The sequence below is a fragment of the Ooceraea biroi genome, chromosome 4, assembly GCF_003672135.1.
Source record: "Ooceraea biroi isolate clonal line C1 chromosome 4, Obir_v5.4, whole genome shotgun sequence".
In the NCBI taxonomy this organism is placed as follows: domain Eukaryota; kingdom Metazoa; phylum Arthropoda; class Insecta; order Hymenoptera; family Formicidae; genus Ooceraea; species Ooceraea biroi.
The window spans coordinates 9,342,450-9,358,004 of NC_039509.1; the positions used below are offsets into that span (position 1 = coordinate 9,342,450).

The 15,555-nt window shown below is 41.3% G+C and overlaps 1 protein-coding gene across 4 annotated transcripts in view; it reads right to left on the minus strand.

The window, feature by feature from the left end:
- The window catches only part of LOC105282693 (acetylcholine receptor subunit alpha-like), a 51,077-nt gene that overhangs the window by 8,131 nt on the left and 27,391 nt on the right, over positions 1-15,555 (minus strand). The window contains exons 1-12 of one of the 4 annotated variants that reach the window (XM_026969229.1): positions 10,564-10,648; positions 10,121-10,373; positions 9,528-9,667; positions 9,317-9,361; positions 4,021-4,130; positions 3,759-3,939; positions 3,276-3,391; positions 2,985-3,153; positions 1,794-1,930; positions 1,513-1,671; positions 498-680; positions 149-365 (exon numbers count right to left, since the gene is read on the minus strand). In XM_026969229.1, coding sequence (XP_026825030.1) covers positions 149-365; positions 498-680; positions 1,513-1,671; positions 1,794-1,930; positions 2,985-3,153; positions 3,276-3,391; positions 3,759-3,939; positions 4,021-4,130; positions 9,317-9,343 — 1,299 coding nt within the window. In that variant the 5' untranslated portion in view covers positions 9,344-9,361; positions 9,528-9,667; positions 10,121-10,373; positions 10,564-10,648. Of the gene's footprint in view, positions 1-148; positions 366-497; positions 681-1,512; positions 1,672-1,793; positions 1,931-2,984; positions 3,154-3,275; positions 3,392-3,758; positions 3,940-4,020; positions 4,131-9,316; positions 9,362-9,527; positions 10,374-10,563; positions 10,682-15,555 lie in introns of those variants that run through there. The other 3 variants (XM_026969225.1, XM_026969228.1, XM_026969226.1) reach the window with 3 other exon arrangements.

The window sequence follows — 15,555 nt, forward strand, 5'->3', positions numbered from 1 at the left end:
TGTGTGTGTGTGTGTGTGTGTGTGTGTGTGTGTGTGTGTGTGTGTGTGTGTGTACATAACATATACATATATATATATACATACATACATACATACATACATACATATATATATATATACACACACACACATATATATATATAGTTACCCTAGTAGAATCCTCTTCTCTCTTTGTATGATCGGCGATAAAACGGATGCCTTCGATGGCCTTGTACAATTCTGGGCAGTGATGCCAGTGGTGAAGCGTGTTGCAGAGAGCGTCGACGCTCTCCTCTGTCGGGAGCTGAGGCGGCGCCGGCGGCGGCGCGGCCGCTGGCGAACCGTGGATACGGCATGTGCTTCCTAAATTTACCGCTTCCAACTCTCTGAGCAGACAACGTGTTGTAATGAGTTAACATTTCACGAGTTATCATAAACTCAAAGTTCTAATAACCTAAATCGTGTATGTGTGTGTGTGTGTGTTCAACGACGTTTCAAAGGTGTATCTCGAGGATTACCGAGGATGCAGCTCGTCTCGCGAATCGACACTAGGAAATAACACGGAGGACTCGACCAGCTCCGATGCTGATGTTTCGACGAATAACGATGGATCGCGTAGCTCCAGACCGTTGCACGTTCTGACCATCACGCGATGCCCATGATGCCCGCTCACACGATGTCTGTCAAGCTGGTATTGCGGCCTAAAGTGGAAAAATAAAACATTGTTGCGAAAACACGATTGTTAATTAATTCGGCGCAAAAATTCACATTTTGCCTTCGGTCAAACGCGACTCTGAAGCTACGGAAGTATCTTTGCATTGTCCGTTAGGTAATTGCTTTACACGATTTGAATTTCAATTTCAATTTGATTTGGTTGGATTAACAATCAAAATTTCATTTATTGGTTGTTACGGTCGACAGTTTTATAGCGAGGAGGCAATGTTCTTCCGCAGTTTGCCAATCACCTTTGTATCGTAATAGCTCTAAGCTCAGCTTAGCGATCAATTAGTTTCTGCTTTGTAAAGTTTGCGGGATTAATAACTAGACTATACATGCTCCTAATTTCTAGTTTCGAGGAGTCGGTGTTGCGCGGATGTTTCGAAATCTCATCACTAGTGCCCAAAGATGAGGGGATAATTTTAGATTCTATGTTGTAACAGATAGTCATGATAATGAGAATGTCAGAAGCAGTGCGTTTATCGATTGATGGCGTTACGCGAAACAAAAGATATTTGATAATATCGCGTAAAATAAAATTTTAAAAACTCTGTCAGAGTAACTTGTATCTTGTTAAAGCTGGATGAATCACGCCACATCCAATTAAGAATCGAGAAATTTGATGATCCCAAGACGTAGCGTGTTGCAACGGCAATGCATCCGTGGTACTATAATATTATAACTGCTTGCAGTATGTATAACGCTTGCACCAACGTCACGTGCACGTAGGGAAACGCTAATGAGTGCTTTTAATGCTCGCGCTTTCTGGCACAATTCCAACGACCGGGCCAGAAATGCCGGAAGAATATATCTTGCCTGGAATCGTAATCGGTTCTCTGCGATGGCGTATTATACCTGCGCATTACCAACAGTCGCGGCAGAACGTGAATAAACACGCGTCGGACCCACGGTGCCATCACGTGCGTCTGCGGCGAACGGAAGTGGACGTTCAAGACCACCACTGTGACGCATATACTGCAACATATCAAACAAGGCCGAGGAAATCAAATGATGAAACGAAATAACTTTGCTATGCATGCACACATCAAAGATATATCACTCGATTCAACTGCCGTTCGATCTGATGTTTATCGTACCTGAAGGTGTCGAGAATCATAGTGAAAAGAACGAATTTACCGAGGAGCGGTACCACGAGCGATGTAGGCGGGATGATCTCGGCCAACAAGAGGAAGAACACAGTCAGTGACAGTAAAATCGAGATGGATAGACTGACCTGTCGATGAAACGAGAGAACAATTTAGCCCTCATATATAATACATCAGATATACGAGTATATATGTATAATATCAATCATTCAAATTTCCAATACTAGATCCATACGATACGATATTGATTATTTATTTTTCCTGTTCAGTTGTGTGATTCATTTGTCATATAGTAATTTAAAATGTCGTTTGTAGCTTACACTCTCCTCTTTTCTTTCGAACCCACATCATTTGGAACGCAACATAAGAGTAGATAGACAAGAATTACTCGTAAAATTGTCAGTTTTCACATTACGCTTTTTGCGCTCTGAATGCGCAAACGTCAAAGAGATGAAAGAGAATGAATTAAACTGTATAAAAAATGAAAGGCAAACGCGCAGTTGAGCAGAGCACCTCCCCAATCCTTTCGCATCCCAATTATCCCGCGCGTATAAGCTGGACATGCCCTTCGCTCGTTGCGTCGTTGTTATTACCGTTATTCACCGATTGTGCTAAACGACCGGCTCTCTGACATTTGACCTTTTCCCCCTTTTTCCTGCTTGCGTATCCCCCACGGAAAACCTTCTACACCGTCCGCGGCGACAAAGCGGAACAATATGTATCTGAATTATGTAAGCGGATAAGTGGATATTGGTGCTCGTCGAGGTCGAGTGTGTCTTACGAGGAGGGAGTATCGACGAGAAAACGCCCGTGCAACTTTGCTCTACCTCTGCTCACCGTCCTTTTCACGAGATATTTGCAAAAAAACGCTTCCCGAGAGACACGTTTTACGCGATGTCTCTTGAACTGGAGTATAGCTGCAGAGAGCGAAGAGCTCGGCTTCGTTTTATGGATCTCTCTATATCGAGATATACTGAAAGGATTCTGCAACTTTCCCGTATCGCGCACGAGGCGAATAACATTACGCGTGAAAAACCCGAACCACGTCCCTATTCTTACGCGATCGATAATGCAATCGAATCCAACCTGCGTGTGTGAGGTAAGGGGATAATTTCCCATCAAGAATCTCACGAGGAAAAAGGGTAACAACCCTTCGGATCGGTCTCAGATGTTTTTAATTACCTTCTCTCCACTGTCGCTTGGCAGATAAAACACCAACACTGTGAGAAAGGATATCCCCATACATGGTATTATGAGGTTGACGGTGTAAAACAGAGTTTTCCGTCTCATGGTGATGTTGAAAGTTATGTCGAGATAAGGCTCGTCGCAACACGTGTAAAACTTTTCATTTCTGCAATTCACACGTTTAGCATTAATATTACACGTTGATTGCGCTCAACTTTCTCTGCAATTCGGAGAGAAAGCTCGAATCTTTAATAATCTAGGGAAAGATCGAAGAAATGAACAACGTACCTTACAGCAGGGACCTCCAATATGTCCCACTCGACGGAAGTATAAAATTCCGACAGATCGACGCCGATGTCGACGACATTGCTGCCTCGGACCTCGTCGATGTGTCTAAGATCGACCTTAACAGTAAATTACTAAAATTTACGATGCATCATCGATATCGTGCTGCTTAACGTTCAATCGATTGGTTTACGCGCGCTCTATTTTTCTCATGCGAAATCGCAAATTACTCGTTTACACGCTTACGCGGGTAAACTCACATCGCGTCGATATTTCTAGCTAACTATTGAAATATTTAAGCGAGCAAATATTTACAGTTTAATTACATCGAGAATATTTAATAAGTAAGAGTTTTAACCAGGAAACCAGCCCGATTTTATTACATCATCATTTTCTCTGTGCATCGAACAATTTTTTGATTCTGTCGCGTGTCGGGAAAGAAGTTTTCTGAGATGATCGCGGTGGCAAATCGGGCAAATTTCTCACCTGGAAGCCGTCGTAAGTCCACGAGCCGAACTTCATCACGCACGTCTGCTCGTCGAAGGGAAAATATTCGACGTCGATCTCGCAGGAAGACTTGTAAATCGCCGGTGGCTTCCACTCGACCCTACCCGTATAGTTGAGAGTCGCCTTCGTCGCCAGCGTCACCTCAAAGTTACCGTCGGCGCTGTCGAACGTGAGATCCATCATACACTCAGATGCGATCGCACGCTTAAAGCTAAATATTAGGCAGGCGTTCAGATCTTACTTGTTGTACAAAACTATATCGGGCCTCCATATGTGATCCGATGGCACGTGCAGCATTTCCACCCCGCCATACTCCTTTGGATCCCATTTCAACTTGTAATCGTACCACGACTGTGAACAAAGGATCGACGCGACTCTTCCGTTATTTCATCGTTTCTGACTCGCGCGCATCGCGATATCAACGAGTCGCGTTCAAGCTAAATACCTACTTGACGAGTACCGTCAATCGGAGGCGTATTTGCCAATTTCTTTTCTGAAGAAATTGAGAATCGCGAGAGTCGTGCTGAAACGTAGAAACAATTTGCGTACGATGCCAAACTCGTTCCGCCTGTTTCTTTAGTCCAGCCTGCTCGCGCGCGCGAAAAATTATATAAGAAGATCATTTGATAAGTCCTTAGAAAATATGTATATGAAAATACAATTTTTTTGCAGCAAATTACTTCGAACGAATCGATCTTTTTTCGTTCCGACTTTCTTATGGTTTCCAAGTTTCTGCACCATAAAGAAATATGAAAACACCAATGAACGGACTCAACCTTCGTTGTAATGGATACAGAGCGATCCTTTCAAATATTTGTCAACCTTGTCATCGCTGACTTTGCCATGCCTATTCTTCGTTGGATTTCTTTGGCACAGTTACCACAGTTACCGTTGGTGACGGTGAATCCAAGATATACGAACTCATTTACCCTTTCAAAGATATTTAGCTTGTCCATAATCTGTAGAGCATTGTTACGATCAACCACCATAATTTTAGTTTTAGCTCTGTTTATCTCCAATCCGAATTTACAACTTATCTCTTCTACTCGTTGTATAAGCTCGACCATTTCATTCTCGTTTGCTGCTATCAGTGTGGTGTCATCTGCAAATCTTAAATTAGATATTTTGGTGCCGCCAATACTTATTCCACCCTCCTAACCATCCAGCGCCTCTCTCCTATATACTCGCCATATAAATTAAAAAGATCTAGAGAAAATTTGCAATCTTGCCTTTTTTACAAAAAAATCGCAAATATCGCAAACAGGCCAGTTTTTACACATTAAATCTCAATTATTTTGGAAACTCGACGTGCTAGTGAAATTTAGTTTGCGGCATCGTTTTCCCCAAACACTCAAAAATCTATAGGAAACACCTTGTCTGGTTTAAAATAATTTTTGGCTGTAAACTAGTGTTATTTTTTTCAGATAGCCGATAACCAATATTCCATGCGTATTTCAAAAACCAGTTGCCATTATCTTTGCTAATTGTTTTTGCCTTCTTTGGCATACGTTCATCAAGAAAAATCTATTGCTTCGATTGTCTTTTTGTCTCTGGTAGTATAGTAGTGGATTTTCATGTTTCATCAACGGTTACAAAATGCTCTGAATGCTCGTCGCATAAAATCCTCTGGATAACGCTTAAACCTTTCCAAATAACGCTTTGAAATGATTACTCGATTTCGTTTTTGATTGTGAGCAAACGCGGCATCCATTTTACGAATAGCTCTTTCATACCCAACCTTTCGCGTAACTTTCGCGTACACTCGTTAGGTTGAGATGTCTACAATCTCAGAAATTTCACGCACTTTTATTCTGTGATCTTCTAACACGATATTATGGATTTTCTCAAACATTTTTGGATTTATCACCGTTTTTGGACGACCAAAACGTTGTTCATCACTTGTACTTGTACGTTTGAATTCAGCTATCCAATTATATATTGCATTGAAGGTGCGGACTCGCCCAAAGCATTATTCATGTTTACGATGATTTCTGCAGGTTTTAAGAATGGTAGACGTCAATCTATCATATCAATTTGATATTATTAATGCCGCCATCTCATACATTTTCTAAGGATTTATCAAGCAACCCTCGTATTCTGGATCTTGCAAATATTTCTACACCGTTAATTTGTCCGATTATCATTATTCCTATTAGCGAACGCGCTTCTTTCGGGTGAGAAGGCAACGTTATGTGTCAAACGTGGAATATTAAACGCTAGCCCGAAAAGCGTTTCCGCTTATGAGCTGCTTTGTTTGTCAGACAGAGAATATATTACTTACGCCGGATTGCGCGCACGCACACACGTGGTCGGATACGAGATGTGAGCGCACGTTCGGCCGTGTTTGATCGAATTAGAGGTAACGCTTATTGTTAGTTAAATAGCAAGCGCGTTCCGCGCGAGCAACTTATTAAATATTCATTGCAAAACGGCAGAATCCTCCGACTCGCCGCGAAGCCAGGGATTAAGTCGCATAGGGCCGTAGGAATATCGTTCGGATGTTCGTTCTCGACGATATTTCTGGTCTCGGCGGACCACAGGGTGGACGCGACCGAAACAGCGTTGCTGCAGAATATAGAGTAGCAACAACAGTTTATATCGTATTATAAAGTCACGTTCAAGGGCTACTGCTGGCAAAATTTGCGCGGCCGTGATAAAATTCGCAATGCCAGCGCGAACCGGTCTTAATGTCTGTCGATAAATCGCGGTGAAATGAACATTTTCGCGTGCAGAAACTTTCCGATAACGTTGTACGGTGATCCGCGGCGATGAACACCACCAAGTTTCAGCTCGCTCGGTGGGCACTCCGGCACTCGTTTCGAATCCCCGAAACGTATGCGCGAGCACCGTGCAATCGTGTGCCGGGATTTACCGCGTAACGCTAATATTTGCCATTCTCCCGCCCTGATCAAGTTTCGTCGGACAACGCGGATAACGATATAACTGAAGTTGAATATAGAAACCGTTACACGTACGACTGTGATTTCACCAAACACAATCGTCACATCGTTTCCTGCCTCGTCGATCTTTGGATGTCTCATCGTCGCCCGCGTTTTGCCGATTCTCGATAACACGAGAATTTAATACGAAACAGGTGAGACAAACAAGTTAGCAGAGCGATGGTAGGGCAAGCGAGAGTTACGTAAGAGTACAGAAATTAGCGGTGGGACACTCGGTATCAAGTGCTCAGTTAAAAAGGAAGCAAGGGACCGCTAATCCTGAAGGAGTGATTGAGGCTTGGAGAAAGAGGGACCGAGGCATCAGACTGATTAGACAAGGCGATTGGTAAAGAAGCATCGGTAAGGCCATTCTAAATATAATTGGCATACGGAGAATAGAATCCAATTAAACGTGGAATCATAATCTGTAGCGTGATTATTGGAAAGAGACAGTGTAATTGTAGGAGACACACTTTGTTAAAATATACATATGTTATAGTTTGTTGAAAGAAAACAGTCTGGCTTCTTATACGATATAAAGACAGTGGAAGTGTCGATCCGCTGAAACGCGATAAAGCGCGAGCCTCAACATTGCAAGAGGATAAAACCATTATTCGGATGTTCGAGCAAAATCCTTTGCTAACTTTGAAACAAGCGCAAAAGACCGGTTTAATGACTATCAAATCGTTTGAAAGAAGCGAAGCTCGTTTGGCAAAACATACATGTGAGAAACCGTTGCTTAATGAAAAGCACGGAAAAACGACTGAACTGGGCTATGTCAAATATTGATCGCGATTGGAGCGCAGTTATATTTTCTGAGGTTTCTTTTTGGGCAAAGCGTGCCTGGTCGACACGTGATCGCCGATTATTGATGCGCACTGTTAAGCACCCAGTAAAAAATTCATATTTGGGGTTGTTTTAATATTCGAGATTTTGGAACTTTAATTCTCTTTACGGAAAATCTGAATGCACGCAAGATGGTAAAGATTTATCAGCGAGGTTTGAAGTCCAAAAAATGGTTTGGAGAAGAAACAATCAATTGGATATTCCAGGAAGACAATCCCAAACATCGAAATCGTCAATGCACAGCGTGAAAAAAGGAAAATGGTATAATGATATTGGACTGATCGGCGCAATTATCGGATGCGAATCCGATTGAAAACGTTTCGGGTCTAATGAAGAAGAAGTTTCAAGGAAAATGTGTGCAAAATATGTGCCAAACAGCTATCGCGACATCTTCGACAAATCTCGTGGTCCCTTTCTATGGAATATGTCACAAAACTAGTCGAAAGCATGCCCAGATAGTGCCAAGCAATAATCGACAACAATGAAGATTGGATATTCTACTAGATAATTGCGTAACAGTGCACAAAGAGAGGGTTTTTTTACCATGTACATATAGTTTTTACTTGTAACGATGCAGATATGGCGCCACGTTCTTGCGGGACTGACTATACGTAAGAACCAACGTGGATGCGATTGACGAGCTTAAAACAAACTGTTGTGAAGATAAATTGAAATTTCTAATAAATCCTGGACGTGTTTTCAATCCCGGTTCGCACAAATTTCAATTTATTTCGACTTTATTTCCATTACAGGTCCGTCATATCCGTTCCATTTTATTTCTCGATTGTTTTTCCACTGCGAAATACAACAATTAAATCCTTCGACACATATCTAGTGAGTAAGCGCGTGCGCGAGGAAGAGAGAGAGAGAATAAAATCTCACGTGCTTGCAAAATATTACGGTACAATGTATTAGAACATAATAATATGCAGCATGTAAATAATAAAAATCAAAATATGCATAAGCAATAAGTGAAATAAAAACTTTCTTATAGGCGGGATTTTTCTTCTAAATACCCCAAATAGAAATTTATTGTGCAGTCTTTGCAACGAAACCGTGTGCCACCGTTTCTCTTCTTTGACGCCGCAACAAGAGCCTTTGAAAGATTTATCAAACGACACCTCGTAATTGTATTACCTGCGGTCACGGAGTGTCTGCTCTTTAATAACCCGATTTTTCACCAGCCACATATTTATCACACACGAGTCTATATATATACCTATGTATATGCCAGACCGGAAAAACTATCACGCACATAACGGCGAATCCATCTATAATATCTATCTCTTACATAATCCAGCATTTGAAAGTAGGTTGCACGGTTCACCAGAGTTATTTTCTGGCTTTTCGGATGGAAAAGCTTCTGTCCGATCGTCGTTTCTGCGTCCGTTTAGTACGAAAATCCTCGTGTATATATAGACGCACTCGTGAAACGCGTACGAAACAGAGAGGATGAGCCTGATCGACGAGGCATTTAGCGAACTTTGAAAGTTGGATGACTGAAAATTGCTACAACTTTTCCGAGAACTAGTGCCGACTGAATTGGATGATTCACGGATCGCGTTAGATATGAATAACGCGTTTGAACGTTTGGGATGACTACGTCACATTTGCCATCGTACTTTTATACTATCGTTTTTCTTTAACATATTATCTTATATATAATATTGTTCTATCATATTCTATATATTCGAATATTCTATATAATATTGTTTTATAACAATGATAAAGAGTCTTTTCACAATACGTTACCTGCTCAACCCAGAGATTTGTGGTCATGATCTGATTCTTCAAATTCTGCAACAAGATGTTTTTTTCAATTAGTGGTACGAGACAGCGTACATTACAACAGCGGCTTTACAGGAAAACTGAGATATTTGCCTGAGCGCGTAATACATTGTCTTCTTAATATAAATAATAATATATGTAGGTACAAACGATGCGAGGAAATATCGTTGCTTACCACATCGATGAGCTGCGAAAGCTTGAGCTTGATTTTAACGGTGAGGGCGTCTGTGACGTTGACCACTGGACGAACCAGCTTGTTGTAGTTCGACAAGAGGTCGTCGTATAATCGTTTCGCGTCTGGATTTCCTGAGCATCCTGGGAATACAGAAAAGCCAACAATGTCTTTCATGTCGGTCGTGTCATCCAAAACGGACGAAATTTTATCGCTCTTGTATACAACGATTTAATCCAATTTCATATTCGTTTTTTCATTATACTCCTACGATTATACCTTTCACCGTAGCTCGTCGATTCCAGAGAGCAATATGCATAGTAATCGCGACGAACGGTTAATTGTCGATAAATAAAGTAAAAATAGGGCCGTATGGAAGTGAGGGAACAGCAAGTGTACGCGAGTGAAAAGCCGAAAATACATTTCATCCGGAGGGCAGATATCAGAGGAAGAGAGACAGCCGGTAATTCCGCTTCTCGTAGTTTTCCCATTATCCATGCCTATGCGAGGATTCCACGCTTTGCGCATATTTAATCCTTTGCCGTACGGCAGTACGCGTAAAGTGTTGCCGTCATTACAAAGGCCAACATACGTACATACACCTGGAGATACGAACCGGAGATGTGCGCGCTATACCAACGTCCAGACTGTTCTCCATCTATTTGCAATTTCAAGATAAAACGTTAAGCTACCGAATCTCTCTGGGCGTGTGTGGACTTGGCGCTATGAATGATCAAAGAGAAATATTTATCTTTCGTTTCCATGTCTGGAGCGTACATTCCCGTGTTTTCGAGTCAAGAAGCTATTGATCTCTCAACGTATCAGCATTTTTGCGATTTCCACGGATTTCTAAAGAAAAAGCATTCGTTTAACTTCGTTTTTATATTTCCATTCTCGTTTTCTACATACGATGTGACGCTACTTCGCGCGAGTCGAAGATCAATCAGGGAATACCGAAGAGGCGAAACACGTGGTTAATAATATCGCGGTTTTCGATTAGTATGGACGGCTTTTAGATTGTACGCGTAACAGCACGTACCTGATATGAGCACCAACACTATCCACATGATCCCCACCAGGCTCTTCATCATGTCATTGTGTCACGTCCACTTCATTTCTTCTCGCCTTCGTGCGCCCCGGATTCCTCAGGTTTTGCGCTACAATAAATAAGGATGATTGGGCTTTATCAACGCGTATGATATCGAAATTTAACGAGCCTAATTGCACGATCGATCATTTGTGTTACAATAACACAACCAGTCAGTCAGGTTGATGGCTAATAAAGCATACGCAAACAGCAAACGAAGGACGTGACGGCTCGTGAATTACAAACGGATAATTGTTAAAATGGATTGGCTTGAAAAATATTGCGATATATCGTTCGAATGTTACTCCGATTCTCTGAGCCTGGCACTCGAAGAGTCCGATCGAGATGTATTTGCCGAGAGACGCCAATCTAGATTCCGGGTCGCGATCGCAACAATACCGTGCAAATCTTTCGTGTTTGCTTTGCGAGATAAATATTTGATTTATAGTTTTTTTTTCACGAACAGGCCAAAACTTTGCGTGTCGTTTATTGCTGCTTGTTTTCATACCGGACATTAGCAGTCGTAAGAATTAAATTACGCGACATTGAACTACTTTTGCATTCCGATATCTTTGCAGGTGCGACGGACCGACACTAATTAGCGCCATGGCTCTGAGATTTTTCAGCGTTTTCTGAATTCCGATAAATGTTTTCTCGCAAATATCCTGGTTTTTCGCTGAGTCTTACAGTCGGCTGGCTGTAAAGTTTCATCGAGCTGTGCAAGTCGTGCAGTCATCCCTCTTGATAAAGAGCATATCGTTTCGAAGTTGGATCTCTCATCTGATCATTTCTTACTTCTTATGGAAAAGATTGCGCAAAAATGCCGCATTTCGAATAGAAGTGCAACGAGCGTCGCGACACTGTGTCACGCACATGTAAAAGATTTGCTGATTTCTGCCGTCGAGCGCAACCGCATTTTTCTCGCTTATCCGCTTATGTAACACGTTGAGAGCACAAGTATTCAAGTGTACATACATATTTCGTCGCTGTCTGGCGTAAGTGAATCCGGCCAAAGAAACGACCAACTCGCGTTTGAAATTGTAGAACAAGCCGCACGCGTACAGTGCTGCAAGAGTTTACTCAAGCAAAAAAGATCTCTCTCTCTCTTTTTGCCTCTCTTTTCTCCTTTTCCCGTTTTTACATTCTTCTCGTTCTTCTATTTAACCGCTAATTATTCATATCGTAGCGTATCCCGCTAGTTGCGAAGCACACTTTCTTTTCGCGCGTCTTACGGTCTGTGATTTTCGTCGTGGACTCAACAGACACACCGGAGTGCATCCAATGTGGTACGAGCCAGAAAATAATTCAGTGTTGGCGTATTTTCCCTAACAGTCATATTTATTCTGCAATGATAACGCGCTCGGTATGTAACGCGAGCAATATCGTTTTTGCAGCTTTCTCTCTCTCTCGAACGAATCTCTTTTCGTTATGTATAAACGTATTTGTGAACGTTACGTGATATCTAGTTGTTCTTTTCATCGATAAATTCTACTGTTGGTAGATAAAATTGGTATCGGTTGATAAGGTCATAGGTCATGTAGGATTAAGTTTTCCAGAGGCAGTACAATTTTCAAAACAATTGTTTCGAGACTGTATAGCGCAATTGAGTTTTTTGCGAGAGAAAGAGAGAAAAAAGAAGGAAGAATTCATTATTACGAGGTATCAGTCTGCGAGGAATAAAGACCAGAAAAAAGCATTACTCTTGTCAACAAAGAGTAAGTGATACGTTCACATATACATATATTCATCATACAGAGGGATAAAGTCTTGGAAATTTGAAAATTCACCGGGTGATTGTTCACAAATCGCGAGGAAACGAGCTTTTCTGGCACGAGATAGATGACGGCCGGGCAAACAGCGGTGTGAGTGGCAGGCACTTATTATTATCGGTTATTCGGTTCCGCGACTGCCAATATTCCGTTATGCACAACCTGGCACGTCGCGTCGGTCCAACGAGGCTGGCACGATATTTACGCCACTCGGTCATCTCTCGTCTGCCCTCTGTCTCAGATGATTCGAACAGCAAAACTTTCATCTCCGTGTGAATTCTTTCTGAATCAATCTACGCGCAAAATCGATCTTGTCTCAACACGAATGTCGGGAGACAGGAGAGAATTATCGCTTGGTCGCTGTTTTCGTTCGTGCGTCTTCAATTTCATGTCAGTATACATGTTCCGAAATTTGATTCAACGGGATGAGAAATCTCGTTTTATGCACAATGACATTTCTATCCTAAAAACAGAATAAAGTATCTTTTTAACTAATCAGTCATCAGTAGGTCCGCGACACCCCGTACATATGACGAGGAACGTGTATGCACTGTATGCAGTTCTCACAATTGATGGAACAAGTTTCCATAATATTGCACGAACACGACGAAAATAAAAGCTCGACACTGATGGCGATCAAATTCGCGATCCACGTATAAAATTTCAGAAGCTCTCGGTGAAATCGATTCAGCAGATTTGGATCTTCATCAATGCGCGTGTATCGCACGACACGTATATCATTGACCAATGTGTCAAATACTTTTTGCTTCATATTCACTCCATTTCCAATTACAATAGAATATTTATATATATATATATAATATGCAACATTACAGGTACATTTTACGTTGGAAATTCGAAGCTTGTGCAAAAACTGGAGCATTATAAAATTTCCATCGAGATAAAATGATTTAAAAATTGGATTATGCACCGTCGCGTTTTGTTCCTCGAGCATCGTTTAGGAAAATTCGCGTTCCCTTCGAAAGTCTCCGTCCAAAAGTTATTTCTGCAACGTGGTGCAAGATCGATAATCCCCAAACTTGTCTGTCACTTTCTGACTAGCATTTTCGTGAACTTGAAAGGTAGATAATTATTTCGATTGCGTGGCAATTAAGAAACTTCTTAAATGGTTCTTAAGAACCATTCAGGAGGTTCTCTCTCCTTATTATTTTTCCTAGATCGAGCAACGTATTTCTTATTTTCATACTCATATCGAATCAACTTGAGTAGAATGGTTCGAAATTTGCCTTTACGTGTCGCATCTCCCTCTCCATTGTATTTAATAGAAATAGAAAACAATTTATTCGCGGACTCATCTCCCGCAAAATTTCATTTGTGCAATTTTTAATGAAAATTTCAAGCGTTCAACCAAAGATATTATACAAGCAACGCACGATTGTTATCGCAACGTGATGCGCTGACATTATTACATTCGTGAATCTTATTGCTGCTATTAAGAAAACTAATTGTAGAATACTAAGTGTACTAATTTCCAGAACAACTTTCGCGAATTGACGGCCCCGTGGCGATTCGTTCGCTCTTGGAGGCAACTTGATTGCGCTTTAAACGTATCAACATATAACTATTAAACTATGCACGAATAGTACAAATGCGCCGGTAATTATGACGAGTATTTTCGAAAATGGAGCTCGTATCAAAGTAAAGTATCAAACTCACCAAGTGACAATACTTATAAATACAATACATGTAATATATTTATTATATAATTTTTGACAAGTACGAAATTATGACTTTTCTCTCTCTTTCTCTCAATGATGATTAATGTTCAACAATTTTCTTGATTTGCTTTTTTCGTCAAGAAATATCTATCTCGTATATGTACATGTCCTGAATATTAACATCGCGTGATGAGAAGGCCAACTTTTCAAACGATTGCAACGCACGGTATAGGCGTTTCGATCGTCAGCTTGGAATTCAGTCAGCCAGATATGTATCCCGATAATCCGAATATTATCCGTCATATTAATTAATTCGGATTACAGTGGTTGTGAGCGCGTGTACTCTCGGTTCTCACGCTGTGTAAAAATCGTACTCGCGGGAGTCACTGAACATTCAGCGGAGCGAAATTTTATGAAACCATTGCACGTCTCACGCGGAAGTAAATCACGACATTCGTTTTTCCACGCGATCTTAAGGGAGAGGTATAAATTCAATGCAAATAATACCACGCTTGTATGTACGCGCGCGTGATTCTCGTTGCGAATCATGTTACGAATGATCAAATAAAACGACGAACGTCGACGGCGGACACGTCCCACGTAGCTAAAAGTTAATTGATCCATTTAGCGTGATTTTGCGAACCAGCCGTGATGTGGAATGACACTGATGAATGACACGGAAACAAAATCTTGATGCGAGATACCGAGCGTCTTTAATAAAAATATATAGCGCGCTATAAAGAAATTACGATCCACGCGAAATGAATATAAACAAGTATAAACGAACGACCCGTTTCACGAAACCGACCACTCTAAAAAATAGAAAAAAAGAAAAACAAAAAATAAAAAAGAATGAAAAAAGGAAAACACGCTGTGCGATACTGACCAGTTGATAATCGCGCGTCTTACTGTTAAACAATTGTGCCACGTATCAATTATCGTGTCAATGACGGTGAATCGGCGATTAAATATTCGGTGATCGATCGATTCTTCTTCCGGGATTCGGTCGGAATATTGAGACTACCGCTATTTTGTAAAAGTTGCTAACATTGATTTCTCCGGAATGACTCACCAACTTGTTAGTCGCGTGGTCGAGATTCACCCATCGACGTCCGATGATTTATTACCGCGATGCCGAGGCCTATCTATCAGTGTCTCGCAATGAAAATAACGCAATCGCCGACAATCACTCGGAATATCATCGATATTATGATTATCACGGAATGTTATGAGAACGAAAGAAACTTCTGAAAACTCGCACGTGTATGAATTACTTCTCCTACAATTGATATCTATGCTTTAATTTTGCTTCGCCGTTGATTCCGACACTTTCCAACAAAATGTAACAATCGTCTCTTCTGGTGTAACTTTGCTGTGGGCAACAATCGCGAAGTCTTTGGGAAACGTGTCCTGTCGCGATTTGTTCACGACACAACTGTGCGAATTGTCACACGGATATGCATATTATAGATAATACCCGTTCTCGAAAAAGGGTG